At 43.9% G+C, this 26,948-nt stretch overlaps 1 protein-coding gene across 2 annotated transcripts; it reads left to right on the top strand.

Annotated features, from left to right (window-relative positions):
• The first annotated feature begins 210 nt into the window (after positions 1-210).
• Positions 211-22,920, top strand: per1a (period circadian clock 1a). Of its 2 annotated transcripts, none has more exons than XM_042093271.1 (19): positions 211-228; positions 10,942-11,519; positions 11,968-12,224; positions 12,574-12,695; positions 12,939-13,140; positions 13,537-13,728; positions 14,016-14,094; positions 14,274-14,380; positions 14,699-14,852; positions 15,274-15,511; positions 15,731-15,842; positions 16,090-16,249; positions 16,601-16,716; positions 17,001-17,171; positions 17,315-18,627; positions 18,828-19,017; positions 19,201-19,384; positions 19,826-19,976; positions 20,500-22,920. In XM_042093271.1, exons 2-19 carry the CDS (start codon positions 11,197-11,199, stop codon positions 20,731-20,733), a joined length of 4,305 nt encoding a protein of 1,434 aa, XP_041949205.1. In that variant the 5' UTR covers positions 211-228; positions 10,942-11,196; the 3' UTR covers positions 20,734-22,920. The 2 variants fall into 2 exon arrangements, with proteins under 2 accessions (XP_041949205.1, XP_041949204.1); XM_042093270.1 differs by lacking the exon at positions 211-228 and adding an exon at positions 9,168-9,296.
• The last annotated feature ends 4,028 nt before the right edge of the window (positions 22,921-26,948 follow it).

Below are 26,948 nucleotides of genomic sequence, written 5' to 3'. Positions count from 1 at the left end.
ATTGTGTATGCTCATATAGACGCCAATAATAATTCCGTGGAAATGCATGGATTCCAGTTGCTGCTACTGGAAGAAACTGGAATACATGCATTTCCACTGAATTATTTTTGGAATCTGATCCCTTATCATACCTGTTCATTCTTACTCGTCGCTCGACATATCGTGACTAAATTCAAGATGGCTGCAAACGCTAAACTTCGTGAAGATACTGTCTGTATAAATCGTCTTGTAAGTGAACTACCAGTGCTTTTTTTTCAAAGTTTTCAATGTCTCGTTTTAAATGTCAGGGCCCTCGGAAGTCTACCAATGAAGTGTGGAGATACATTGAGCCTCGTAAATGGTGTAAAACAGTGATTTATTTGCATGGCTAGCCCGATGCCGAAGCACCACCATTGAAAAAGCTGTTGGTAGCATTGGCTAACTAGCGCCAGATTTTGGAGTGCAGGGGACAACCCGAGATGGGCTATGAGACATACGTTCACACTCGGTATCATGTTTCAACACACTTTAGGTTAATATCACACCGGAATTCTCCTTTAACAATCTTTGACTTTATCAGGGAAAATTATTGACAAAGATGGCGGAGTCTTTTACTGCCTATGGCGAAATTCTTAATGTGAATAAAAACTTTCTAGACGAACATTGGTACTTGTATCAACAAGGATTGTGGTTTATATATCACATGAACTTAGTCAGGGCCAATAGAGTGTCCCAGTGACGCCACTTCCATTTGCCTCCATGGGACCTATCTTTCAAAAAATTTTGAACGCCAGTCTATGGCGAAAAATAAATGATTTTCTGGTCCCGGTTGACTTGTGCCTTGAATTACCCATATGATGTTTGTCAATTTTAAAGACAATTTTTCATGTAAAGACATTTGCAGTTTGTTTCGTAACTATTGAATTACAACATTGTGAAAGATCGTAATTCCAACGACTACAAACCCATCAGTCGCGCTAGTGACGTTAGCTCATTCACAGCCACACTAGAGTGTGTAAGCATACCAGCAACAGATCTTAATTGGGCTTTTCTTGCCGATGAAAATACCATGAGTCAGAGGATTAAACACATCAGGTAAGTTGTATTCGTCCATATTGTACATTAGATACTGTTAAGTGACATAGCAGGCAGCAAGATGCAACCGTTAACTAGCATAACAGCTAGCATGTTAATCTTATCGTTTCATTACGTTGGTGACGTACATCGTTCGAGACGAGAGATGTAGTCCACTGAGCGGATTCGCACAAAACCAACATAACTTTTGAAGTCTATCGAACAACAGTACTTTCTTGATGTGAAAAATTATCTTTTAAATTCACACACATCATATGTGAAATTCGTGGCACAATTCAAACTGGACCAAAAAATAATTGTTATCTCTCCATTAACTCCCGTTCATATTTTTTTGAAAGACAGTTCCCTTGTAGCGGAAGTAAAACGGAAGTCACTGGGACACTCTATACACCATCAAATAGAACACTGGAAATGCTAGTTTGAACCAGAGCCATATAAAGGTAGAGTTGCGACAACTCCATTGAAGCTAATGTTCCATTTTTTTTCAACAATGGCGGCTAATGGAAGCCTCAAATAGTTCCCGAAAGTTAACAATTTATAATAGCAGCAGTGCAGTTACAGACTGTTTGTAGCCAACATTTCAGACTCAGATTTACATTATTGGCTCATCCGAATAATAATAATAATAACAGTAACAACAGTAATAGTAGTAAAGTAATAGTATTAATAACCTAATTATAATAATAAACTATTTATGTATCGACTATGACAGCTTTTCTGCTGCTCAGTTTTTATCAGTTCCTTATCAAATACATTAAAAGAGGCTAAAGCCCAATAAATGTGCCACACATAATAACCTAATATAAGATAAGCCTATACCATTTCAATTAGGCAGCACTAGGCAACACCACAAACTAGCTGTCATTAAGTTTTTGCGTTTGTAGCCTACAACTTTTATGACGTGACATGTCTTGGGCATTTAGCTTTACCATCATGTCAACATAGTTGTAACGTTATGCAATGCTCATCTAGGCTATGGATTTAAGTGGTTTAATTTTAAAAAGGGCAGCAAAAGTGGGATAAAGTGCAACTGCTTCCCCAAAACAATTCCTCCATAACTGTGGATTTAATCGTTTGATATGTGGATAACTTTCAGTGGACTAAACACATAAAAGGTAAGATTTTGTTATCACAAAGCTAGCTGGTTCGTTAAATATGGCGAAGCATATTTACAGCCAACTTTGTAGGCCTACTTCAGCAGTGAAACTGAGTTTGTTGTTAACATTGTTGGTAACGTAAACGTTTCTTCAGTTAGGAGCAGGACTGTTTTTTTTTTTTTTTTTTGCATTCATTTTCATTGGCAAAAGCTAGCCTATGTATGAGAGAACCTAGATTTGAGGGAGCTGCAGCTGTTAGCATCAGCAGGTCATATTAACACAGCAGGGCACACTAGCCCAGTGATAAAGGATCGTTTAAAATCCCCATCCCCAGAAAGTTTCAAACCAAGCTTGCGCTGATGATGCATGATCACTGATCAAATTGCTATTTTCTGACACAATGCACACCATTTCCAGGTGCTCACCTGTCTGAATCTCAAGTTCTTTAGCCTAGCATCTGCTGTTCACAGCACGGTGAATGACAAACGATGACAAAATGCTGTTCATATCCTGGTTATTTATCGAAGGACTTACATCACGTTTTATATTTTATTATGATCACTCGCATTACCATGGGGTTACTAAATAGGTAGGTCTAATGCTACGGTTAACTTAGAATGCCCACCATTACACTGGAGATGTTAAAAAACTTTTAAACTTTTTTTTATTTTGCCGCGACGATAGGCTAGGCTTGGCTATGTAATTCGCTCATTAGCTCAGATCAGTGACTACCAGAGGAAACGCGGGGTAGAAAGCTCAAACAAGTAATGTTAGACTAGCTGTGTTACAGTTTCTCGTTGCAATCAAAATTTAACAGGAGCTCCATGCGCTTTTGTAGGCTACACGCAGTCTCAAAAACACTGTTTACAGCTTAGAGTCACACTGTACGAGGTCATTTATTTTATATAGCGATAATTTAGATACACTTATGGGGTGGGTGCAATTGCGTTTTCTAAAGAATCTCCCGTCTTGATTTTGTACAGAAATTAATATTAAGTGACACATACGTAAAAGGGCGGAAAAAACGTCACCTTATATAGCAGGCTAAGATATAAGGTCTGGAATTTAATTTAATATTGTTGTAATGGTAGGATAACTACATAGGTTACACAATAATTACACTGTGTTATAAATATTGTATATCAATGCATTTATTGACTGTCAATTAACCAAAATCGTGGCTCTGTCTATCATTGAACAGTAGCCTATTTAATGCATTCTAATCCATTGTCAATCACTTCCGGGAACTATTTGAAGTTTACATGAACCACGTGACCTTAACGAATTTTGAACACCCATTGTCGCAACTCTACCTTTATATGGCTCTGGTTTGAACACTTAACTTTTCAGGTAGCCGATAGGCTAATCATTAGCCTTTCAGACATTAGAATGTCATTATAATGCTGCTAACATTAGCCTACATGCTGCAACACAGGTATGAAATATATTATGTTTTAGTGACCTTGTTGTTTCTATGAATATGAATGGTTGTTTATATGAAACATCAACTTAGTCGAGGCATAAAAAGCCCTGTATATCCCCATTAAGTACTTAAACCTTTGAACTAGCTAGCTGATAGCACAAGCTGGATGCTACCACCGGCTAGACACTGCAGTAAAATGGTTAGCAAACCGTCCATGCCCCCGTGAATATTTCACTGTTTCAAGGACGAAATCAAGAGTGTCCAAAGGGGTGAAAACCACTTTAAATCGGGTCACATTATTGACTGTTGTGTGTCGAGGGTCAGCTTGTGGGTTTTGTAAGGGCCAGCATGAGGGACAAGACCTATCAAACCTACGAAGTTGTGTGGTGAGCTTTGCAGGGAGGTTGGTAATGCTAGTTAACATTAGCTAGGCTACTGTAGCCTTTATACTGTACGAGCCATATCATCAATCATTAATCTAGAAATACTTCTTCGTACATTTAATGAACATTTTGTGTAATAATTCACAGCAAGTTAATAAACTGAATATGGTGGTCCAAGAGCAGACCATGCACCGGTCGCCCATACAAAAATGTGATATATGGCAATATATGTAAAGTACATATATTATGTATATGTCAATGTATGTCTCACACATATAAGTCACATATATACACATACATGTCAAATATATTTCAAAATATAGCAAAATTGGCCCTTTTTATATATGTCACATATATTTTCCCAGATATACAAATATATGTCAGTTGCATATATGTTAATATATGATAAGTTATGTATTTGTACGCATACTAGGGATACCAATATATTGCAAATATTTTATATTTTATATTTGCACTCAAAAATATATTGCAAAATATATGTAATGTTCTGCTATGTCACAGTTATAGAAATATGTCACAATATATGTATATTTCAGAAATATAACATTGTTGATGTTCCAAAGAAAACACACAAAATATTTGTTTAACCTTTTATTAAAGTTTAATATTTCCACACAAACAGTGAGTAGGCTACACTCTCCAGGTAGAAACTTTGTCCCTGTATGGAAGTGGCACACATTGATTTGGCATGCAGAATGCACTCAGTGTTCTCAGGGCAGCAGTCCTCACAAATCACCACCTGCAAACAGGGAACAGAGAAGATTAATATGCTGTAAAACACACAGAACATGAAAAGACCATCACTGAAGCACTACTACCTTCACATGCATCTTTAATAAACACACGCCTTGGCACAAGTAAGCTTAAATAAGGGCTATGAGATGAACATGTAGCCTAATGATCCATACATCAGAATACTTTGACAAGATTTGGGAAAGATTCTTGAAAGATTGGAGTCTTTTAACTAATGCCCCCATTCAAGCATTACTCAAAAGATTATCTTTCAAGAATCTTTCCCAGATCTTGTCAAAATGTTCTGTTGTAAGGATGGCTTAACACTACCCTTCACAAACTAAAGATCCATTTAGGCCTACTAATGTTCACGTTAGCCTGCATGGTTATTAGCAGCCACTTTAAATGTAAGTTATAGCTAGGTTAGCTGCTAGCTAACTTACTCACACCTGATATTTCATTCAAACTAAAACTTATATTCATAACGACATCTCAGACAGGCTTTTTGTTGGATATGATGTTAACTAGCTACCATTCTAGATATTTCACATAATGGTAAAGTTAGTTAATGGAAAAGTTAACATTAACAGCTAACATCGCTAACGTTAGCAATATTAGCTCGCTAACGTTATCGATAGCTAATTGATAACATTAACGTTAGCTAATTCTAACATGATGGTTAGACTGTTAACAAACGGATTTGGTTAACATTACATTATAAAAAACAATATTTTTCTAACTAATTCCTATTTACCAAAGATTGTTAAGGCGGAGCAAGATACTTCGTCGTAGTTCATGTCTATGGGCGCGAAATGGGGATCGAATCCTGTCTGCATAAAGAGGCGTGTCGATGACGTATTGACGAGTGTAAGTTGCAACCGGCCAACAGCAGCGGCAGAAATAACCGGGGCACACCTGATATAAGATTGATTTTCTCCAGACTGGATTGCTCAAAAATGCTAAAAATGTACCTGAAATGTTCAGAAGGGTTTGAGGATCATGAAAATGTGCCCGAAATTCACATTCCTAACTCTATAGAACCAAGACCTTAGCATATGTGGTGAAATTCTGAGCTATGCCCATAGACTTCAATGGAGCAGTCGCTGCCTCTGCTCTGCATAAAGGGGGATTTTGACCCCCCCTCGTGCGATCCGGGTTCCCGGAATTGGCTCCTGATGAAATATCTTGCTCCGCCTTAACAATCTTTGTTCTTACCTTGGATATGATGACAGCAGAGTTTGTACAGCCTACACAGTCAGATGCATGACAGGACAGAAAAGTGACGGTTGAAGTCACCGTGGGTTGGATTTCAAAAGTCAGTCAAGGGTGGGGGATGGGTATTGCTGTGTGCGCATGCGCATATCAAGATGAGATAAGCATCCGTTATATTTAAAGTAGCTGTGGCCTCACACATTTTTTGTATGCATATAGTGCAACCCAAAGCGCTCCACACAAAACATTGACACATAAGGCAAAAGATGCTGAGCAGCATAGTCGACATCATACCTGTGACGCCAAGACATAAACAAATTCACACTGTTCTCCATTTAATAAGTAATGGAATCAAGTGTATGGATATGTATGCCACCATATATAGAGACTACATATAAGTCTGTCACATATTCACACATAAACTTCTCCATATATTTGGAAAACAAATAATTGGATATAGTATATGAAGATATATAGCATCTTATATGGGAAATTAAAATATTTTGTATGCATGTATGGACATATAGCTTTGAATATATGTTTGACATAAATATTTGAATCACATATATGTCCATATAAGTAAAATAATAAGTCCCTGTTATTTGACATATATGTTCATATATTGCCATATATCACATTTTTGTATCAGGATGGCAGTCAGATATAAAGCACTGCACAATATGAAGCACTGCACACTGCTAACGTTAACGTTAACCGGTTTCACACACACGATATAAAATACACGATGGTAAATATAACATTCAATACCAAAACACTATTATTTACACGATTACTCCTGAAATAACTGCTATTAACTATATAAAAATCATTGTTTAGAGGAAAGGGTTCGCGTGCTGTCGCAGGTTGTAAATGATTTCGCGCTGGTTCGTGCTGCTTATATATTTTTCAGTGAGGCGCGGTGGTTTATGGGATGAATAGTTCCTTTGCTCGGAAATGAAAATATGTACACAGTCTTGTACCTTTGACGTTTTTTGGACTTTCTCTTCGTTTTTTTCAATCGAAATGATATGTTGTATGCTTATGAGTTACGCCGTAGCTGATTAACCTAAGACATGCTCTAAAACTCTTTAGATACGGATTTTTCCAAAACGTCAAGGGAGAAATGAATGAGAAATTTCGGAGGAGGGGGACTGTGATGCTCTATATAGGCCTACCAGAGCCCGTCTACGGAGAGCCTCCCCACTCTCTATTAATCCCATACAAACTGAACTTGGCTGCAGTTCACCAGAGTTTACCTAGATGGCGATCGCGGGCGAGTCCAAAATACATGGGGTCCTATGGAGCTACATGGCTACATTTATTGTTTTCACCTATTTAACAACTGAAACCCTCAGATTTTATTTTATTTTTCGCAAAACGGATATGGATTATCAATCAAAAGTGAAATAATCCGGGAGTCATGTCCTTTCGTTTTCTTACAGGTTGGGTCGTTGTTGCCCATAACACGCTAGCATTGATGCTATACTATGCTATGATCATGCTAATGAATGACGTCATTGACACGTTTGAAAGGCTTTTTAGAACAATTAAGTGACTTTAAAAAATATAATACTCAACCAAGTGTATTGTCTTTGCCTCCCCTTTCGAATACAATATTCAAATTACTTGAAAAAAAATTCTATCCCGAGAAAAGTGGATTTTGAGGGGTACAGCTCCATAGACCTCCATTCATTCTAGACTCGCCCGCGAGCGCCCCTAGATGCAGTACCACACCTGAAGCGTTCCGAGAGTGAAGGTTCTCCCCTTATTAGACATTCTCTGGGCCTACCCAGAGCCCGTCTATGGAGAGCCTGGCCACTCCGTATTAAGTCCCATTGTACCGAATTTTGGTTGCAGTTCCACCAGATTTCCACTGGGGGCAATCTCCATGAGTGCAGAATGAATGGGAGTCAATGGAGCTAGACGGCTAAATTTGTCTCTTTCACCTGATTGTCGTTGACAAATCTCAGATTTGATTATAGTTTGTATAACTTCAACATGGGTTATAGGTCAAAAGTTGAATGAACGAGTACTTATGTCCTTTTGATTTCTTACAGTTTGGGTCGTTGTTGCCCATAACACGCTAGCATTGTGCTAATGAGTGACATCATTGACATGTTTGAAAGGCTTTTTAGAACAATTAAGTGACTTTAAAAAATATAATACTCCACCAAGTGTATTTTCTTTGCCTCCCCTTTCGAATACAATATTCAAATTACTTGAAAAATTCTATCCCGAGAAAAGTGGATTTTGAGGGGTACAGCTCCATAGACCTCCATGCATTCTGCACTCGTGGACGAGCGCCCTCATGTGGAACCACAGAAGGAACTGCAACCAGTTCAGAAACCGGAAGTCTTCCGAGAGTGGCAGTTCTCCCCTTAATAGACATTCTCTGGCCTACATTATTTTTGTAGAGCTGCAACTGCTATCGTCTAACTAACTAATGCCCCCTTGTGGATATTTAAGTAGCCGTCGTGATCGCGTATGCCACCAGGAGGAGTGTTGAGGGTCATTGAATGGATTTGATTGGTTGTGACAGATCCAGTCCATGTGCAGGATAGAAAAAAGGACATTTCAATGTGCCAGTCTGTTTGTGTACCATGACCACCTTTGCTTGTGAAGAGACCTTATCAGCTTTGTTCACACAAAGCCACCTCAGAGGGTCATGGAACATGTGCATGCAAATAAATACTTTGTTGCAATCATAGTGAAATGTATCAGTGCAAAGACTGAAAAGAGATAAATGCTGCCGAATATGGCAAAACAAGTTAGGCTAAACAGTCACAGGTTACAGACATCACCACCACAATACAGACAAAAAAAAGTCAATAACAGTTTAACCTATAGTTTTTCTTATATGTATATTTAATTCATTGCCATTACAGTGTCTCATACAGGCCTTTAATACGTTGGAATGCATGTATAATAATGCTAAATAAAAGAAGTATGTGGCACACAAGTGACATCTACAGCATACAGTTAGAGTCGTATTAGTCCAAGGCAAGTGTGTGTACATGCTCTCAGGATTCAAGCAGAACTCCAACACTGTGCCGTCGCAACGTGACTACTGAGCCCCGTGCTGGAGAACTCCGCCTCCAGATCTACAAATAAGGATTTGGGGCAGGGTTTTGGGCGCGGTCTGATATTATTGGGCGGTAATGGACTAGTTTAGAAACCAATCACCGTGGGCGAGGGTGGTTCCTGCCTCGTACCCCCTCCTCGGTGGGAACATGATGTTCCCCATCGCAACTTCATGGCTCCTCCCGCACGTGTTCCGATGCGTGTAGAATGCTGTAGGTACACACATCTAGTACAAGGAACTCGCGGTCTGTGTCAGAAACGCCCAAGCAAGCTGTAAGTACTGGACGCTTCTGTCTGTGTGTCTTCTTTTGTCTGACTATTCTGATACTTCTGATAGAGACATGGACTATTAATTGTAGATGTAAAGTTGCTGTTGATGTGGGGTAAAGTTATAGCTGAAGCATGGGTCGTGCATGTTTTATTGATAGATATCCGTGTAAATTCTAATCTTAGCTATCTGTGTTGGTCGCAAGCCAGTTAAGTGCTAACAATGCAAATTGCATCACATTGCGTTATCAGGAAGTTTCTGATAATTGGAAATCACGAATTAAAAATCTCGCATGTGGTGCTGATATGTCATTTAAGGTTGTGTGTATAACGTTAGAGGTGATGTTTTGACGGTGGTATGTTCCAATTTTACAAGGTAACTTCACTTGGCTAACGATAACTTTACTTTGCTTGTGGTTAACGTTAACGTAAGCGAGTTAAAGTCAACGTCCTCACTGACGTTAGCGATCGAAAATCATGTCGGTAATGTGATTTGTTAACCAAATAGAGGTCATAATGATTATTATCATTCGGTATAGCACTTGCTGTAACGTTAGCGTATCGTTTAATCGAGTTGTTAAACTATGCATTTGTCAACAGTGGCGTGCGTTAACCGCTAACGTTAAGCCTTTGTGCAGTTCTAAATCGATTTACGGCTGGCTAGCTAATGTTGGCTCTACATACAGTACATACGGGTGATGAACTAGATAAATGTAACCTTAACTTAGAAATAGGTCTGTCGTGTTTCCTCATTTTACACGTAGATTATTATATCTATATGGAATAGATATATTTCTTCAGTGCGGAGCTTGGTTGGTGGTAACGTTAATGCCACGTACATCATCTAACATGACAACAACTAACGTTAACCCTATTTCCTATACCCCCTATCATTTCCTTTTTATGCAGTTAATCATTTACTGATTAATAGACACAAACGTCCTAATTTAGTCACAGGTGTTTATCTTAAAGATAGTGACCGCAAGTCTAATCCACTGCACTTTTAGTCACTCAGTGAATAACCAATCCTGTCGCGGTATCTTGTGTTGTGTTTTGTGTGCGCTCAAAAACGGCGGTGTTCATATCCAGTACTGTCTTTAAAAAATGAATTTGATTGCTAGTTGCTAAAATATCAACAAACGTTCTCAAGATTCGCGGACTCAAGGTCTTGTTTTGTGTGCGCGCAGTATCCGACTGATAACGTGGACACTGCAATGTTATGACTTGCCGTAAAACACGCCTATTTCATAGACAGTCTTGTTGCGGTTAAAGTATGCATGCATAGCCACACGCAGGCATCAATGAAGGGGTCAAGCGCATTTTCCCAAGTGACAGAACCCTGAAAATATATGGCAACAAAATATTTTTTGTCTGGCCTCACCTAGTGACCCTTAATACTCCTTCCATATGCACTTGCAAGTGTTAGTTTGCTGGTTAACATACAATAAAAATTAACGCAGCACATGCAATTAATAAACAGATTTATTAAGTTAATTTTGGTGTAACAATTGATTTATAGCATATGTATCATGTACTGTAATTCTCAAATAATAAAGAATAAGATTGTTTGAGACTATTACCTCTGCTGCCTTGAGATTGTATGTGTCACTACCGCATGCCACCACTAATTGTTTTTTTTTTTCACCCTCAGGTTGAAAATGACCCAAGTCTGAACAGTCTAGATCTTTACAGGACAACAAAGCAAGCAGTCCGTTCTTGTTTTCTCTGACTAACACATTGAATCAATCTGCAAGGAGAGGTGTCATCTCAGGAGACGTTTTGGCCTGAAGGCCAGCCCAGTCCAGTCCAAATAAATGCTCAGTCAAAAGACCTCCACATACACCACTTCCAGCAAGTTAGAGACTTGTTATAACACTTAAAGACTCCAATTCATCCTTTCACTATTATGAGTAATGCCAATTCTGAGGCCACTGTCAGTAGCAATGCCAGCAGTGCGGTGGCCAGGGCAGAAGAGGACGATGATGCCAGTCATGAGGCCAGCTCCCCGGGGCTGACTGGCAGCTCGCTGTCCAGTGGGAAGAAAAAGACATCCAATGGGAAAAGGGACACCAGGGCTCCTCGACGAGCCAACCTTGATGACACGGACGGCCTGTCCAGCGGGAATGACTCGGCAGAGAGGGAAAGCGAGAGCCATGGTGGCCGAGAGGCCTCCACATGCAGCTCGCACAACGGGAAAGACTCGGCCATGGAGACTACAGAAAGCAAGAGGTGAGGCACAGAACCAAATTGCACACAGAGAGCTCCAAGTGCAGCCTCTATTAAATTGAAACTAAAATGTTTAATGCCAGTAGGACTCCCAGTTCCCTGATTGGGATTTTATGATTCAGAAGTTGGGCCCTAGATGAACAAATATTAGCATGAGTATTAATATTACACCAACTATTTGCTTATTAATACTGGCTCACGAGGGAAGTATATATCTGTGGGACTCTCTTGGGTCCAGTGATAACCACTATTGGTCGTTTAAAAAAAAAAAAAAAAAAAATTCATCACAATAAACAATTTGTTGATAAACAAAATTGCTTCTCAATCTTAAGTGGGTACCAAAAGGAAATTGATGACTAATAATTTTCTAATTAAAACAGTTCCAGAGCAAACATGTCAAACTGGAGTAGTGGCCTTAACCCCCTCTCACCACCCCTCTTTTGGACTACAGCTCAAACTCCCAGAGCCCGTCTCCCCCCAGCAGCTCGCTGGCCTACAGCCTTCTGAGCGGCGGCAGCTCGGAGCAGGATCCCCCCAGCACCAGCGGCTGCAGCAGCGACCACCCGGCGCGGCTGCAGACCCAGCGCGAGCTGCTTAAGGCCCTGCGTGAGCTCAAGATCCGCATGCCCGCTGACCACAGGGGCAAGGGCCGATCCAGCACGCTGGCCTCTCTCCAGTACGCCCTCAACTGCGTCAAGCAAGTCCGCGGTGAGTCTACCGGAATGCTCTCTTATGTAACGCAAGGCTCGAGGTCCTGCGTAGTCAAAGGGGATCACTGACTGGATTTCAGTGATTCCCAGAACATAGTGTTTTAATTTATGAATGTAAAAAAAATAAATAATATTAAATAGTTTTAGAGGTGTGAGGTAATATGGTGCAAAGTTGGAGGTAATGTTCAAAACTGTGTTAATGCTGAAGTAAGAGTATCAGGTATGCAGTACTAGTTTGTGGTTGAGAGCCGGCTTTTGAGTGGGGCATGGTTAAACAGAACATAGCATGTATTATATCTGTTTATGTTTTATTACATTAAAGTTTGGGTCTTGTTGTGTTTTTACAGCAAACCAAGAGTACTACCACCAGTGGAATGTTGAGGAGACCCACGGATGCTGTTTGGATCTCTCCACTTTCACTGTTGAGGAACTGGACAACATCACCTCTGAGTACACACTCCAAAACACGGTGAGAAACCAATACCCAATATCAGCTACTTCATTTGGGGTTGATGACATGCACATTTCTTAATCCATGGTCCACATTTCTGGTATCTTATTAGTGCTTTACAAATTTCTGCTCTTTTTTAAAAAAAAACAACAAGTTTTGTCTATATTTTCAAAACCTGTGCATTCTACCCATGAGCTCTGGACAAGTACCATAACTTGTGATATTTACGCCACCTGTTCTCCTCACCCTCTCCTCCATCAGGACACATTCTCAGTGGCAGTGTCCTTCCTGTCGGGCAAGGTGGTGTACATCTCTCCCCATGCCTCATCCCGGCTGTGCTGTAAGCCTGAGCACCTGCAGGGGGCGCTCTTCTCAGAGCTACTGGCGCCACAGGACGTCAGCACCTTCTACAGCAGCACCTCACCCTGCAAGCTGCCTGCCTGGCCCTCCTGCAACAGCTCAGGTGTGTGTGTGTGTGTGTGTGTGTGTGTGTGTGTGTGTGCGTGCCTTTTATATGGGTCAGGGTGAGAGTGATGGAGTTAATACAGATTACTTAGAACACAGATAAAAACTTTATACCAAAAAGCTTTGAAAATATAATGTCTTCGTCATTGTGCTGCAAAACGTGGTGTTGTTAATCTAAAGGTTAGCACTCTATCAAAGGGCTGATACACTCCCACACACATCTCCAGCTCAGCTAACCTGCATGCTGTTAATTCAGTGGGAGGAATCAGGAGAGCTTACACATTTGAGTATAAGTCTCAGAACACAAGGCAGGGGTATTAACCTTTAACAACTGTGTTCCAACAAACAAATTGGTATTTGAATAGGGGATTAAAGTGTGTGTGCGTATGTGTAGACTCCCCAGGAGACTGTGCACAGGAGAAGTCCATGTTCTGCCGGATCAGCGGTGTGAAGGGGACCGAGGCTGAGGTGCGCTACCACCCCTTCCGCCTGACGCCGTACCAGCTGACCCTGAGGGACTCGGACATCTCCCAGCCCCAGCCCTGCTGCCTCCTCATCGCAGAGAGAGTGCACTCTGGATACGAAGGTAGGAGGATACACACTATCTCTCTCTCTCTCTCTCTCACACACACACACACACACACACACACACACACACAGAAACATAAACTCTCTTCACCTCTCCTTGAACCCATAAGAGGAAGCTTTCTTTGCCTTAAAGCTGAGGATCTCCCTGTACTTAAACACACCGCAGCACCAAAACAAAGCCACAAATTCATTTACTCATTGTTTCACACACTCTCCCTTCCTCTTTCACTCTCTCTCACTCTCTTTTTTTAATCACTCACATGCTCTTTCTCTATCTCCCTCCAGCTCCTCGTATCCCTGATGATAAAAGAATCTTTACTACGAGCCACAGCCCAAGCTGTCTCTTCCAAGAGGTCGATGAAAGGTCAGTGAGCCCTTTTTATAGCATCAGATCAAAGCAGTTGGATTGTGCCAAACACTCTGGATGTTTGATTATTAATAACTACATGTGATCATATCACGCCTCTGCTGTTCTGTTATGGAGTTACAGTGAAACTGATGTGCATTGTTATTAATAATGTATGTTTATTGTGTGTTTGTTAGGGCTGTACCGTTGCTAGGCTACCTGCCACAGGACTTGGTGGGCAATCCCATGTTGTACTACCTTCATCCTGAGGATAGGCCCCTGATGGTGGCCATTCATAAGAAGAGTGAGTGTCTACTCTTTGTTCATTCACCTGTGGCTGCCACATGGTGCTTCTATGGAGTCCACTCTTGTGGTCATTGGAGCAAACTGATTGCGATTTAAAATACAGTATTTTCAGGCTCCACCTGCTATAATAATAATATAGTGCAGCACTGCTCATTTATACAAATTGGCCATGTAAGTGGGGCAGTCATGTCTTTGTAGTTTCTTTTTATACTGTAGAAGAGATTGACCTTTATGTTTCGAAGAATAATTTGTTATGACTGACCTGTGCTGGGGCCTGTCCTGAACCCTCTTTCCCTCTGCCTCCCCCGTACTTTAGTTCTTCAGTTTGCCGGCCAGCCGTTTGATCACTCCTCCTTGCGCATGTGTGCGCGAAGTGGGGAGTATCTCTACATCGACACCAGCTGGTCCTCTTTCATCAACCCCTGGAGCCGCAAAGTGGCCTTCATCGTGGGACGGCACAAAGTCAGAACGTGAGTGATATGGCGCCTTGTGCTGTGTGTGAGATTAGTCATTCGGTTACTTCAAACTTTTATTTTATCAACAGCATCAGAAAAGAATTGTTTCCAATGGGAGCAGTTTTGTTCAAATAATTTCAGAATCTGTTGACACATTGTTTGACCCTGTGAAAACTTGTAACCATCACATATGGGAATACTACAAATCAAATGAATAAGTCCATATTTAGAAAATGTCATAAAAAAAAGGATAAAATGATAAATAGAAATGCAGAAGGACAAAGTTATTGTACAAAATACTCGGGGCCCATAATTACCTTGTGGACTTGTCTATTCATCAGATATCTCAAATGCTGGACATGTGTTAAAACATTTCTCACAAATATCTCAGTTGCCCAGTATCCTCTCAATAAACTCGTCTCTCCCCCTCCTGCAGGAGTCCACTGAACGAGGATGTGTTCACGCCCCCTGCTGGCAGTGAGGTGCGCAGCGTGTCCCCCGACGTGGCTCAGCTGAGCGGGCAGATCCACCGCGTGCTGGTGCAGCCTGTCCACTCTGGCAGCTCGCAGGGCTACGGCAGCCTGGGCAGCGGCACCGAGCACCACGCCAGCACCGGCTCCTCCAGCGAGAGCACCGGGCCCGTCAAGGAGCTCCGCAACCAGCCGCTCAGTCCCGTAAGTGACACACACACACACACACACACACACACACACTAATACATTATTTGTCTAGTGCTAAGTGCTAAAAGTTGCAGTATTGGCCATATTTAGTCTCAGACTGAGACATCCATAGTTGCTCATGAAATATGCACTTTAACATTAACACACACTGTCATGGCCTGTTGTTGTCTACTCACCCTCATAAAAACTGTTTGCCCCTTTTTTGTCCTTCAGATGATGACCTTCCAACAGATGTGTAAAGACATACACATGGTAAAAAGAAATGGTCAGGATGTCTTTATGGAGTCACGAAACAGACCTCAACCTTGTAGACATTCTAACACAGGTAATGGCAACTATTATGTTGTAAACAGACTTAAAAGTAACAAAATTCTAGAAGTGAACCTAGTAAAGTGTAGGATGAATTTGCCAGAAGTGTACATTTTATTTTGTATCTTTCAGTCTAAAATTAAAATCACATCCAAAAGAGAATGGTGTTTCCTTTATAAAGGCTCAGTGATTTTATGAGATATATCACTTCAGAGGTTTCTGAACTTTGTTGTTAATGCTTTTTATGTCTGTGTATTTTATAGTGGCTCGAGTGACTCAGAAATCTGCAGAAATTCTCAAAGAGGGACCCCAGCTGGCTCCACCTGCTCTGAAAGCCCCCCAGATACCAACCTCCCCTCCCAGGAAGGAACAGGTTGCGAGCTACTCGTACCAGCAGCTCAACTGCCTGGACAGTATCATACGGTAAGCCAGTTTGAGTGTCTTCCTCTAGTGTGACCTTATAGACCCTTTCAACAAGGTAAACAAAAACAATGCTTGAACGTTTAGACCCTTTCAAGAGAGTTCCATTATCAGCATCATAGTTGGCCCCACAAAGCTTCCGTTTTAACATTCCATATGTTATCTTAATGCAGAGGAAGTAGATTGGGAACCAAATAGAACGTTCAAGCATTGTTTTTGTTTTTATTGTTGAAAGGGTCTTATAGACTGGGGAGCTATTTGGCCACTGGGAGCCATGCACCTCTGGCTTTTTTTGTGTCTAATTCTACAGATTATGATTCGGGGTCTGATTTATTTCTGCTTCATCCTCCTCAGGTACCTGGACAGCTGTAACGTGCCCAACACGGTGAAGAGGAAGTGTGGCTCATCCTCCTGCACCACCTCCTCCACCTCTGATGACGACAAGCAAGACGCTGCCGGTGGAGTCAAAGGTACTTACTACACTACTGGTTAAGGCTCTAGCAGTTTTAAATGGAACTGTGTAGAATACAAATTTCATAACAGTCTTGAGGTACAACAGAGCTTGTCAGGTACAATAAGGCTCTTAGCATCGTAATTAAACTGACTTCTAAAAACCGATATTGAATACCAGAGTGCGTAATGTACTGATGGTTAGTGTGGCTGCCCTGAGTGAACTCCCCGTGCGTCTTGCGTCTTGGCTATGCGACCTGAGTAAGTTCCGACCGATCAAGTTCCCTGTGCTCGTCTCCAACAGGCATAGCCAAGACGCTGGTGGCAGCTGATGGGTCTAAGCCCCCGGGTCCTACTCATGCTCTGACCCCGCTGGCTCTGCATTGTAAGGCTGAGAGCGTGATTTCCATCACCTCTCTGTGCAGCTTCAGCAGCACCATTGTCCATGTCGGAGACAAGAAACCTCCGGAGTCAGGTAACCGCTCATTCTGCGTCTGTCCTTCACTTTTTTTTTTTAATCTGTCCTTCACTTTTTGTATCTTAATCTGATCACTCTGAAGTGCGTTGCATTTACTCTTGCTCTAACGTTTCACACTCTGTATCCTTGTTCTCCTGTAGATATTGTCATGATGGAGGAGGCTCCCACCACCCCCACCTTCACGCCAACCCCAACCCCCTCCACACCGACCCCGGCCGCCAGCAGCACGCTCCAGCCACCTCCCCAGGCCTGCACCTCCACGCTCCCAGACAAAGACAACCGCAGGACTGGATCGGCATCCACACCGGGCGGAGGAGCAGGAACAGGAGCAGGTGTGGTTCCAGTGGGCCTGACCAAGGAGGTGCTGTCCACTCACACGCAGCAAGAGGAGCGGGCCTTCCTCAACCGCTTCAAGGACCTGAGCGAACTGCTTGTGCCTCAGCCCATTCCCAGCCCTCCACGCCGGCAAGCCACAACGCCTGCAGCCAAAGGTACAGGTGTCCGTAGCTCTCAAGATTACCCAGCGGGAGGGCCCGGCGGGCGAAAGCGAGGCCGAGGGGGCAAGAGGCGGAAGCACCACCCCGAGGGCTCCCAGCTGGGCAGTTACCCCCCACCCTTCACCATGCCTCCCCGAGCCCCCGCGGCCCTGCCCAAGATGGCCAATCATGGCTGCTTCCCCACCAGCCTGCACCTCCCCATGGGCCCCCAGACCTCCTCGTCCTCCTGGCCCGCCTCTGTGGGCTCCCAGGCCAGCATACCGCCCAGCCTCCCCCAGTTTGCCCCGGGGTGCCTGCCTTACTACCCCATCTACCCCAGCCAGATGCCCACCTCACAAGTCATGCCCCCCATGGTTCCGCCAATGATGGCATTGATTCTGCCCAACTACATGTACCCTCAGCTCAACGCTCCCATGCCAAACCTCGGCCAGAACATGGGGGGCGCACCCCAGCTGCCACCCCAGATGAACTTTCTTGCCCCCCAGTTCAACACCGCTATTCCACAGATGAACTCGATGAACCCAGTTCTGAACCCAGCAGCTGTTGGCCAGCCCAATTTAATGCCGTCGATGATGCCGTTCAACCCTGCCATGCCCGCTGTCCCGCAGCCCTTCTACAACCCCAACGTTATGTACCCCCCGTTCCCAAACGCAACTCCCGCGGTCCCCACCCCTGGCGTCCCGTTCGCCCACGGCCCTTCGCGCTCCTGCACGCCCCAGTCCGGCGGGCTAGCCAATGGAGAGCGAGACGAGACGGACTCGCCCCTCTTCCACTCGCGCTGCTCCTCGCCCCTCAACCTGGTGCAGCTGGAGGAGCTGGCCGTCACCAGAGCCGAGAGCTCAGCGGCTGGACTGCGGCAGACGCCGCCCCCTTGCGGAGTGGCTTCCCAGGGGAAGCCGGGAGTCCCGACCTCCGTCATCCGCAGCGACTCCGAAGACCCCAAAGGAGACGATAACGTGAGTCCTCCGGCTTTTTAAACATATTATGCAGCTCCGAAGAGCTATGTGTAGATACATCACAGGCTGAAAGCATCTTTCTGATTTCCTTTGCACATGCAGAAATGTGATAAGTCAACATTGCAATTTCAACATTGCAAACTCATCACACTTACTCTTTGACCAACAACTCCGGTCCTTTTCCCATTGTTCTGCTTCAGGTGGAAACAAATGACTCCAACCATGATGCCATGTCCACCTCCAGTGACCTTCTGGACCTACTGCTGCAGGAGGATGCACGTTCAGGAACCGGGTCTGCCGCCTCTGGGTCAGGATCTTCTGGCTCCGGTTCTGGATCCTCAGGCTCTGGTTCCAATGGTTGCAGCACTACAGGGAGCGGCACAACAACTGGTGAGTCCCCGCTGACTTGTCTGAGACACGTCTCTGCTTTCCGCTTTTAGACCGTAACCTTGGCGTTAAAGCCTTAGCAGTTCATAAACAATAAGAAGCCCACAGACAAACCAAATAATGGTAACCCATCCTGCAGATGTCTTGACATGTGTTTTTTTCCCCCCTCTTTCTTGGATTTAACAGGCAGCAGTAACACTAGCAAATACTTTGGCAGCGTGGACTCCTCTGAGAATTCCCATTCCCACAAGCAGCCAACAGGGGGCGCTGCAGATGACCAGTTCATCAAGTACGTCCTGCAGGACCCCATCTGGCTCCTGATGGCCAATACCGACGACAAGGTCATGATGACCTACCAGCTGCCCAGCAGGTGAGACGGCCGTTGCCATGGTTACGGGGCTGTGGCCCACGGGCCAGTGTGGATGGGGGGTACTCTGTGTCTGGTCTGCGCTCTAGTCGAAGCTTGGCTCACTAGCTATTCTTTGCTCATCATGTAGAAGGGCACTCTGCCAAGGCCAGTTTTGCCCTATCGCATAATGTTAACCAAAAAAAGGAAACAAAAAAACAATTCCTGGATCCGTCCCTGACTGGGATCCTATCCAGCATCAAATGAGTCCTGCTGAGAAAGAAACAGACAGATTGCAACTGCAATAAAAACGTCTCTTTGGCAAAGGAAATGAGATTCCTATAAAAGGTGGAGTGCTTTAAGTAGGTTGGGACATGGCTATTGGGTGGGGCACACTCAGTATTTGACATTACTACATAAGGTTTCATCGCTTGTGTGTGTGTGTGTGTGTGTTTGTGATTCTAGAGACAGGGAGACGGTTCTGCAGCAGGACCTGGCGATTCTGAAGTCGTTGCAGAAGCAGCAGCCGCGCTTCACCGAGCAGCAAAGGAAGGAGCTGGGTCAGGAGCACCCGTGGATCCTCACCGGAGGCCTGCCCGACGCCATCAACATCACGGTGAGTCCGCACACAGCAACGTGGTACTTTTCAAAAAAACGTGACCTTTTTTTTTTTTTTTTTTTTTTAAAAAGGAATTCGGTTACTGAGAACTTCCCGTGTTTGTGTGGTGTTGACCCACCCATGTTTGTGTGTAGGGTAATAGCATGGTATTAAATTAGCAAAGTAATCTTGCAGAGTAATCAAATTGCCGTTAGTTTGCATGCAGTGGTATTACCGCATAGCCTGCCATACAAAGTCATGTCGGGACACATGACAAACAAAGTAGAGTCCCCAAACACATACATACTCAGATGATCGAGGTATATTGCCACCTCTTAGAATTCTGAGTAGTAGCACTTCCATTAGCAGGAAATGGCTGCATTCGTCTTCTAGAGAGGTGAACCTCAAGGCCTTGTTATGTCTTCTGTATGTTGTTTTGAGTTGTCCCAAAGGATAGTGTATCAGGAAATGGCCTTGCTATCATTAGCTTAAGACAGTGTCACTTATGAAATGTGTGTGTGTGTGTGTTTTTGTTTTCCAGTCCTGCATTGACTGCAGTGGCACGGCAGTTGAACCTGCGTCATCGCCTGTCCACAAGGATGAGCCCCACAGCGACCTCCGGCTGCCCGAGGAGGTCGACAACAGCGGCGCCCAAACGGCTTCAGACACCACAGCGGAGGGGGCAGAGCGTCGGGCCGCTAGGCCCAGTCTGGGGCCTCCAAGTGACGAGGAGCTGGAGGTGACGTCGTCCGTGGAGGTGTGCGCGGAGGAGTGACGGGCACGCGGCACTGGCGTGAGCGCCGTTTCCAGAGTCCCCAAGAACCTAGAGTGACCCGACGCGATGGACCTACCGCCAGGCCTCCTAGAGCCAAGGTCCAGGCCCAGCTCCACCCACATTGCATACGGACTGGTAATATTACAGCTGTGGGCTGTTCCACCTGGACTAGTTAGATACTGACCCCTGCAGTGAATGCACTGGTTAGTTACAGTTTGTAAATCTATAGATCCAAAGTCCTGGGAAGGATTGGTTCTTTTTGAGTCAGAGTAGCCCAAGTTTAGAGGTGCTGGGTTTACGTGGACCAAGTCAATTGTCAGCTTGACAAAAGTCTGCAAAAAAGTGTAAAAATATATGTGAAAAAGCACATGTCAAGTGTAAAGGTTTAAGGATGTGCCCTTAAAAAACAATATAAAAGAATCTGTGTGCTCATTAGTAAAAGACTAAATGTTGCTATGGATTTTAAATGTCAAAGTTTAATCTCTTTGCACAGAGGCCAAAATAATACGGTCTTCAGTAACTATTACTATGGTTCCTATGTGCACTGAACATATTTGAGTGTACTTGAATTAAAGACATAGAAGATGGAGACAAAGAAGACACAAAATGTTTTAACTTGCTTGAAAGTTTTTGAGGGTGCCTGAATTTCCTGTTGAAGTTTACTTTGTTGCAGTAAATTGCATTGGGGAGCTGGTCTCCAACCAGTCACATGGCCCCTTCAAACTGCCAATGCTGCACCGGCACTGGGTTAAGATTTTGTTTCCATATTCCGTTAAACACTCGAACAAAAAATCAACCTGCCATGTTTACCATGTTTTCGTAAAGGGGGTGGGGGTGCTTGCTTGAAATTTTTGGAACTACTTTATTTAGATGTTCCTTTAAAACAACTTGATCATAAATCTTAAATATGTGTTTGTTATATAATCTATTGTAATTTACATTTGTAAAGGTTGTAATGTTGTGCTATCTGTGTGTGTATATATGTGTACGATGCCCAGTTGGTGGGCCTGAGGGTGGATTGGTCCATCTCTTAGACTATGTTCATCTGAGTTTTTTTTATTTTTATTTTATTTATTTCAGGACCATATCTCATACTGAAAGTCCTATCCCCAGAAAAGTATGATGCGGTATAATATGGGCAATTTAATGATTCTGTACAGATGTTCTCGTAATTTTTTTCCATTTTTTTCCCTTTTGAAGCTCTCAAATGATATTTTTGTACTTTTCATCACAGAGGATGGGCCTTTGTGCATGCTTGTCTTGTGTTTTCATTTTTGGACAAAGGGACAAGACTACAGAAATAGACAGAGCCTCCGATTTCTCAGGAGCTTAGATAAGCGTTCCCATGGTAACGCCATTGTGTTGCTGAGTAGACAGCGGTGCTTGAGTAAGGAAAAAAAAAACTAAATGGAAGAAAGAATCTCTCTTTTCTCAAGGTGACGTACTTCGTTTGTGTGCGTGTGTGTGTATGTGTGTGCGTGTTTGTGTGTGTGTGTGTGTGTGTGTGTGTGTGTGTGTGTGTGTGAGTGAAAGAGAAAAGCCGCTTGAGATGTCAAGGCCACGTGCTGGGGTTGAGCTAAACCAACACGCGTCTGCTTTTTATTCGTGACGCAAACAGTAGCTGCTGTGTCCCACAATTCAGACACCTGCTGTGGCGCAGCATGCTGAGAGTCGTGTCCGTGGCCCGGGGTCTGTAGATAAACAACACAGGACAGTCATAGTGATTTTCTCTCACGCCCAGTGCTATATATGTATATTTAACTGGGTAAAACTTCTCCGTGACTAATTTAGCGTGTAACACCCACCTGGACAAGTTATTGCTGATGGTATCTTTAGAGACCATTCTGTACATGTAGTGTGTGATGATCACTGGAGATGATGTCTGTGTTGTTTTACGTGCTCCTCTCATACCGTGTCTGCATGAGGCCTAGGATAACTGCCCCAGTGTACATGAGGCCTAGGATAACTGCCCCAGTGTACATGAGGCCTAGGATAACTGCCCCAGTGTGTCCAATACCAGGGCCGCATCTCGAAAGGTTTACTGTACTGTGTTGTTGTTTTTTGTATGTGTGGGGCGTCAATTGTGTGTAGCACTTTGCTACACAGCCCCTGAGAGAAACTGAGATTTGTTTTTCTTTTTTTTCCTGACTGACTTCCATTTTGAAATAAAGTTTTTTTGATTCTATACATTGAAAGTGTTCTTTGTGATGTTATTTAATGGTCCTTACGCATTAAGTGTATGTATGTATGTCAGTGTGTGTGTGTGTGAGAGAGAGAATGAGAAAAAGCTTAAAAAAGATCTTTTACTGGTTTGATCCAATGATTTGTGTAGTCATTGGTTTGATCAGTCCAGCTGAATTAGTGTTCCTACCACTAGATGGCAGTGTAGTGCCTCAACACTAATTGGGGGCGATGTTTTTTTACTCTGCACTTTGATGTTAAGATTAAGTCCTCATCAGGAGCGCTGTATTGATCTGCAGTGCATATGTTCTCATTACGATCACATTTGCCTCATTACCATGGCACTCGCACAAACATACTTTAAATATTTTAACATTTGCAGCAGATCTTCAACTGCTGGAAAGAATTCTGGTGTGTTGGCATGCGTCTGTCTGTCATTTTCCTTCCACATTCCACACACTCCTTGGTGGACTCGCTCTTGCCACAAGAGTGCTGTCATTCTGTGGTCGTGGGATGATGCGAGTTCCCCCCCCCTATGCAGTCCCAACAGTACTGAAACATAAAACCCACCACAGCAGGGTCATAGCCTAGTATGTTTCCGTCTCTGCCGTTTTCTCTTTGTCCAATTCTCTTCTGCTGTCTCATGTCTTCTATGTGTATGTGTAGGCTATACATCATCTAGATTCTAAAGAGATTTCGGATCGTTTCCTATGACGTCTTGCTTTGGTAAACCTGTACCAACAACTTTACTATATCTGCTTGCAGAGACATGATGGTTGTGATGAATACTGTACACATACAGTACTGTGTAAAATTCCAAGGCCACTATTATATTTGTTGTTTTAGCAAAGCTATAATGCCCACATATTTTATTCCCAATGTCTTTAGCCAGAAAATATGTCCACAGTAAAAACAAACATTTCAGGAACAATAGATTTACCTGTTGAAGTGCAGTGAGTCACCTCCATGCGTTCCCCCCTCCCATCACCCAAACCATCCATCACCTACACCACCCACATATTACTTGTGTCACTATGCCTGTTTGCCCAGCTGTTTCCCCTCACCAAATTAAACATGAATCAGCGGAGGACACAAGCTCCTGCTCAGCTATCAGTCCTTGTGATGGAGTATATGAATATCATCTCATCATCCATGTTGGCTGGTGTCCAGGTGAAAGCAGGCTCTGGCCCTGATATGGCCCTGATCCGGCACCGATCCGCCACACCCATGCCCACTCTGGGCAGGAGCCGGGCCGATGCCCCAGAGCCCACTCTTATTTGGGTTGAGGTGTTCGAGAGAAGAGGTCAATATGGAAACCCTGTGGACTCAGCGAGGAAGTGTAAACAAACAACACGGCCAACTTTTGTTATCTGCAAACCACAATGAGTGAGGACAGCACGGCTAGACCGCAAATGCAAATATGCAGCTTGAGCTCGTTTTGCACATATTTTGCTTGTCCGTTCCTTCACCAGAAGAACTGTTATCCTCCATGTATAACATCTGGTTTATCCTTTTAATGCATGTCCATTCATGGACTCCAGATGCTTTTTATTGTAGAGATATGACAGAGAAATGGAGATTTACGCCTCTGGTCGTCATACTGTATTTTCTGTTTCCTGTAGACATTGGACCCCCCCACCCCCAGCGTCTCAGTAAATTTCCAGTGGCCTTTCCCCAGGCCCTGGCTTAGTCTCCAGCCGTTCACATGCCCCCTGGTCTCTCATTACTGCGTGCTGGCTCGTGTTGATGGATTGCTCTACAGGCCAGTCTTGAGTCGACACCCTTGGACCACAGCCAGGTGTTTGGGTCATTGTTACCCCCCACCATATTCACACACACACACACACACACACACACACACTAATAACGCATACACACACCTAACCCTCCCACACCTACACACTTTTCCCCCCAGCCGACTTCCCACGTCACAGCATTCCAGCTCCTCTTATCTGCAGACTCCCGTAGTGGAGAGATATCACTCACACAGGAAGTGTGTTAAGAAAAATCAACACAACAGTCCTCCACAACGATGAATTAATTACTATAAACACTTTCTCTCCCACAATCACACGGCCATGAGTGAAGAAATCTGTTCTGCATCACTCCCCCCCGCCCGCTCCCCTCCATCTCACTACCACACTCTTGTTCTGTCTGTCTCTGTTCTTTCTTTCTTTCTTTCTTTCTTTCATTCTTTCTTTCTTTCACTACTGCTTCACTTATTTCTCAACCTAGTCTCTCAGTGTGTGGGAAACCCTTCAGGATGTACTGTTACCCTGGTGAATATATGTTAACAACAATTTGGGTTCACCTAAAATGGACAGAATTTCAAAACTTCCTTGCGTGGGCTGGCTGGCTGGCATTCATTAGAGTGCCAGTAAGCAGCCATGTAGGTCAACCTACTCACTGGTCAGCCAAAATGTCTCTGGACCTGACCAGGCTCTATCATGGTTTATGTACTGAAAAAGAACAAATAAAGGAAATTCCTGCTGGATAATGAAATAGGTAACCGCAAATCCGCTGGGGTGTAATTCCATCCTGGGCCGTGAGCACACAAACAGCCTGGCCCGTGTGATAACACAACTCCAGGGCCCATCTTGGCAGGACTTCTGTGGGTCCTGTGCTCCCACCAGACCACTGTTGCATATTATCTGCGATGTGTAACAGCAAACTCTCCCCTTCCTCACACACACACACACACACACACACACAAACACATATACACACACACACACACACACACACACACACACACACACACACACACACACACACACACACACACTACCCTCCCAACTCAAAACGGGCCCCAGATAGCTGGGGCAGAGGGGTTGGCCGTCACAGCAGCAGAGACACCATGAAGGCGGAATGTCCCGCTCCCTCTCAGTAGGGAATCATCCACTTATGCCTCCGCAGGATAGACAAAACTCCTCCAACCATGACAGCAAAGAGCTGGTCCCGAGGAAGGAGATGTTGGGCAACAATGAATCGCAACTCTAAGGCCAGAGGTGCAGCTATCAGACGACCCCCAAACTCCGATCAAATGGTGCAATGTCTGTGTATTGTAAATCACCATGTTTATAACCCTCTGCCTAACAGTCTACGCCAACTCTGCTTTGAATCTCTTGAATGTCTCTGGAGGTGGATGCATCCAATCTTTCCAGGAACGCTTCCCAGTGGACTGCCTTGCTATCTGGAATAACAAATACTGTTCTGGAACGATTGGTGAAAATTATAGTCTTACGTTTTGGAATGTTAATAGACCCCCCCCCCCCCCCTGCAGGGTGACCTTGAAGTGATGACCTATGCGAGGCCTCTGTCATAAACTAACATGGTTCTGGGGTGGACTTCCTACTGCGCATCTAGTGGTTAGCTCTGTTTGTGTGACCTGTAGGTGGACATCTGATACCTTCAACCCAAAATGTGCATGTGAAAATAAACTCTCTGCCACTGTGAAAACAGACTATTGATGCGATGAGATGAGATGAGATGATGAAGTGAGGCTAATTAATGTTGAAAAGAATTGTGGTTTATGTAGTTTGGTTGGACGTAGCAGTAGCACAGGAGCCTAGTGGTTAACTGTTCCCATGCATTCCACCATGAAGACCCAGCACATCCACAAGGGCAGTAAAACTTAAAGGGGAAAGAAAGGAAGATCTCTCTTGACATTCTTGTGTTTTCTGGGAAGAGACAATGGCTTAACAGAACTGCTGCCTTGCATGTCGGGAGCAGGCTGTCTGTATATCATCAGCCCCTGGAACACACAGACAGACAGACAGACACACACACACACACACACACACATTTGCAGTCCAAGCCTTATGCATGTGTGTTCGTTTTTGTTTTCTCTTTTTGCGCACGTTTCTTTGGATGATGGGGGGTGGATTACTAGCGGCCAAAGTTAACATGGCGACAGCATCTGTTTCTAATTAAGATCGCCCCTCCCCCCTCACAATGCCCCCCCTGCATGATTTTTATTCCCTCCCTCATACGTGCCTCTGGAAAGCTCTCTTTGGTTCTCTCTTTCTCTGCCA

Source organism: Alosa sapidissima, chromosome 5 (genome assembly GCF_018492685.1).
Source record: "Alosa sapidissima isolate fAloSap1 chromosome 5, fAloSap1.pri, whole genome shotgun sequence".
NCBI classification, from domain to species: Eukaryota; Metazoa; Chordata; class Actinopteri; order Clupeiformes; family Clupeidae; genus Alosa; species Alosa sapidissima.
The sequence above is the reverse complement of the archived record's forward strand: the minus strand, read 5'-3'. Positions and strand labels throughout refer to the sequence as shown.

What these genes read in the sequence shown, in the direction of transcription:
- per1a (XM_042093271.1), top strand. Translation starts at nt 11,197, where the DNA reads ATGAGTAATGCCAATTCTGAGGCCACTGTCAGTAGCAATGCCAGCAGT. An exon ending in GCAACCAGCCGCTCAGTCCC is followed by an intron (nt 15,512 to 15,730) that starts GTAAGTGACACA and finishes TTTGTCCTTCAG; the next exon opens with ATGATGACCTTCCAACAGAT. An exon ending in CCGACGCCATCAACATCACG is followed by an intron (nt 19,977 to 20,499) that starts GTGAGTCCGCAC and finishes TTTGTTTTCCAG; the next exon opens with TCCTGCATTGACTGCAGTGG.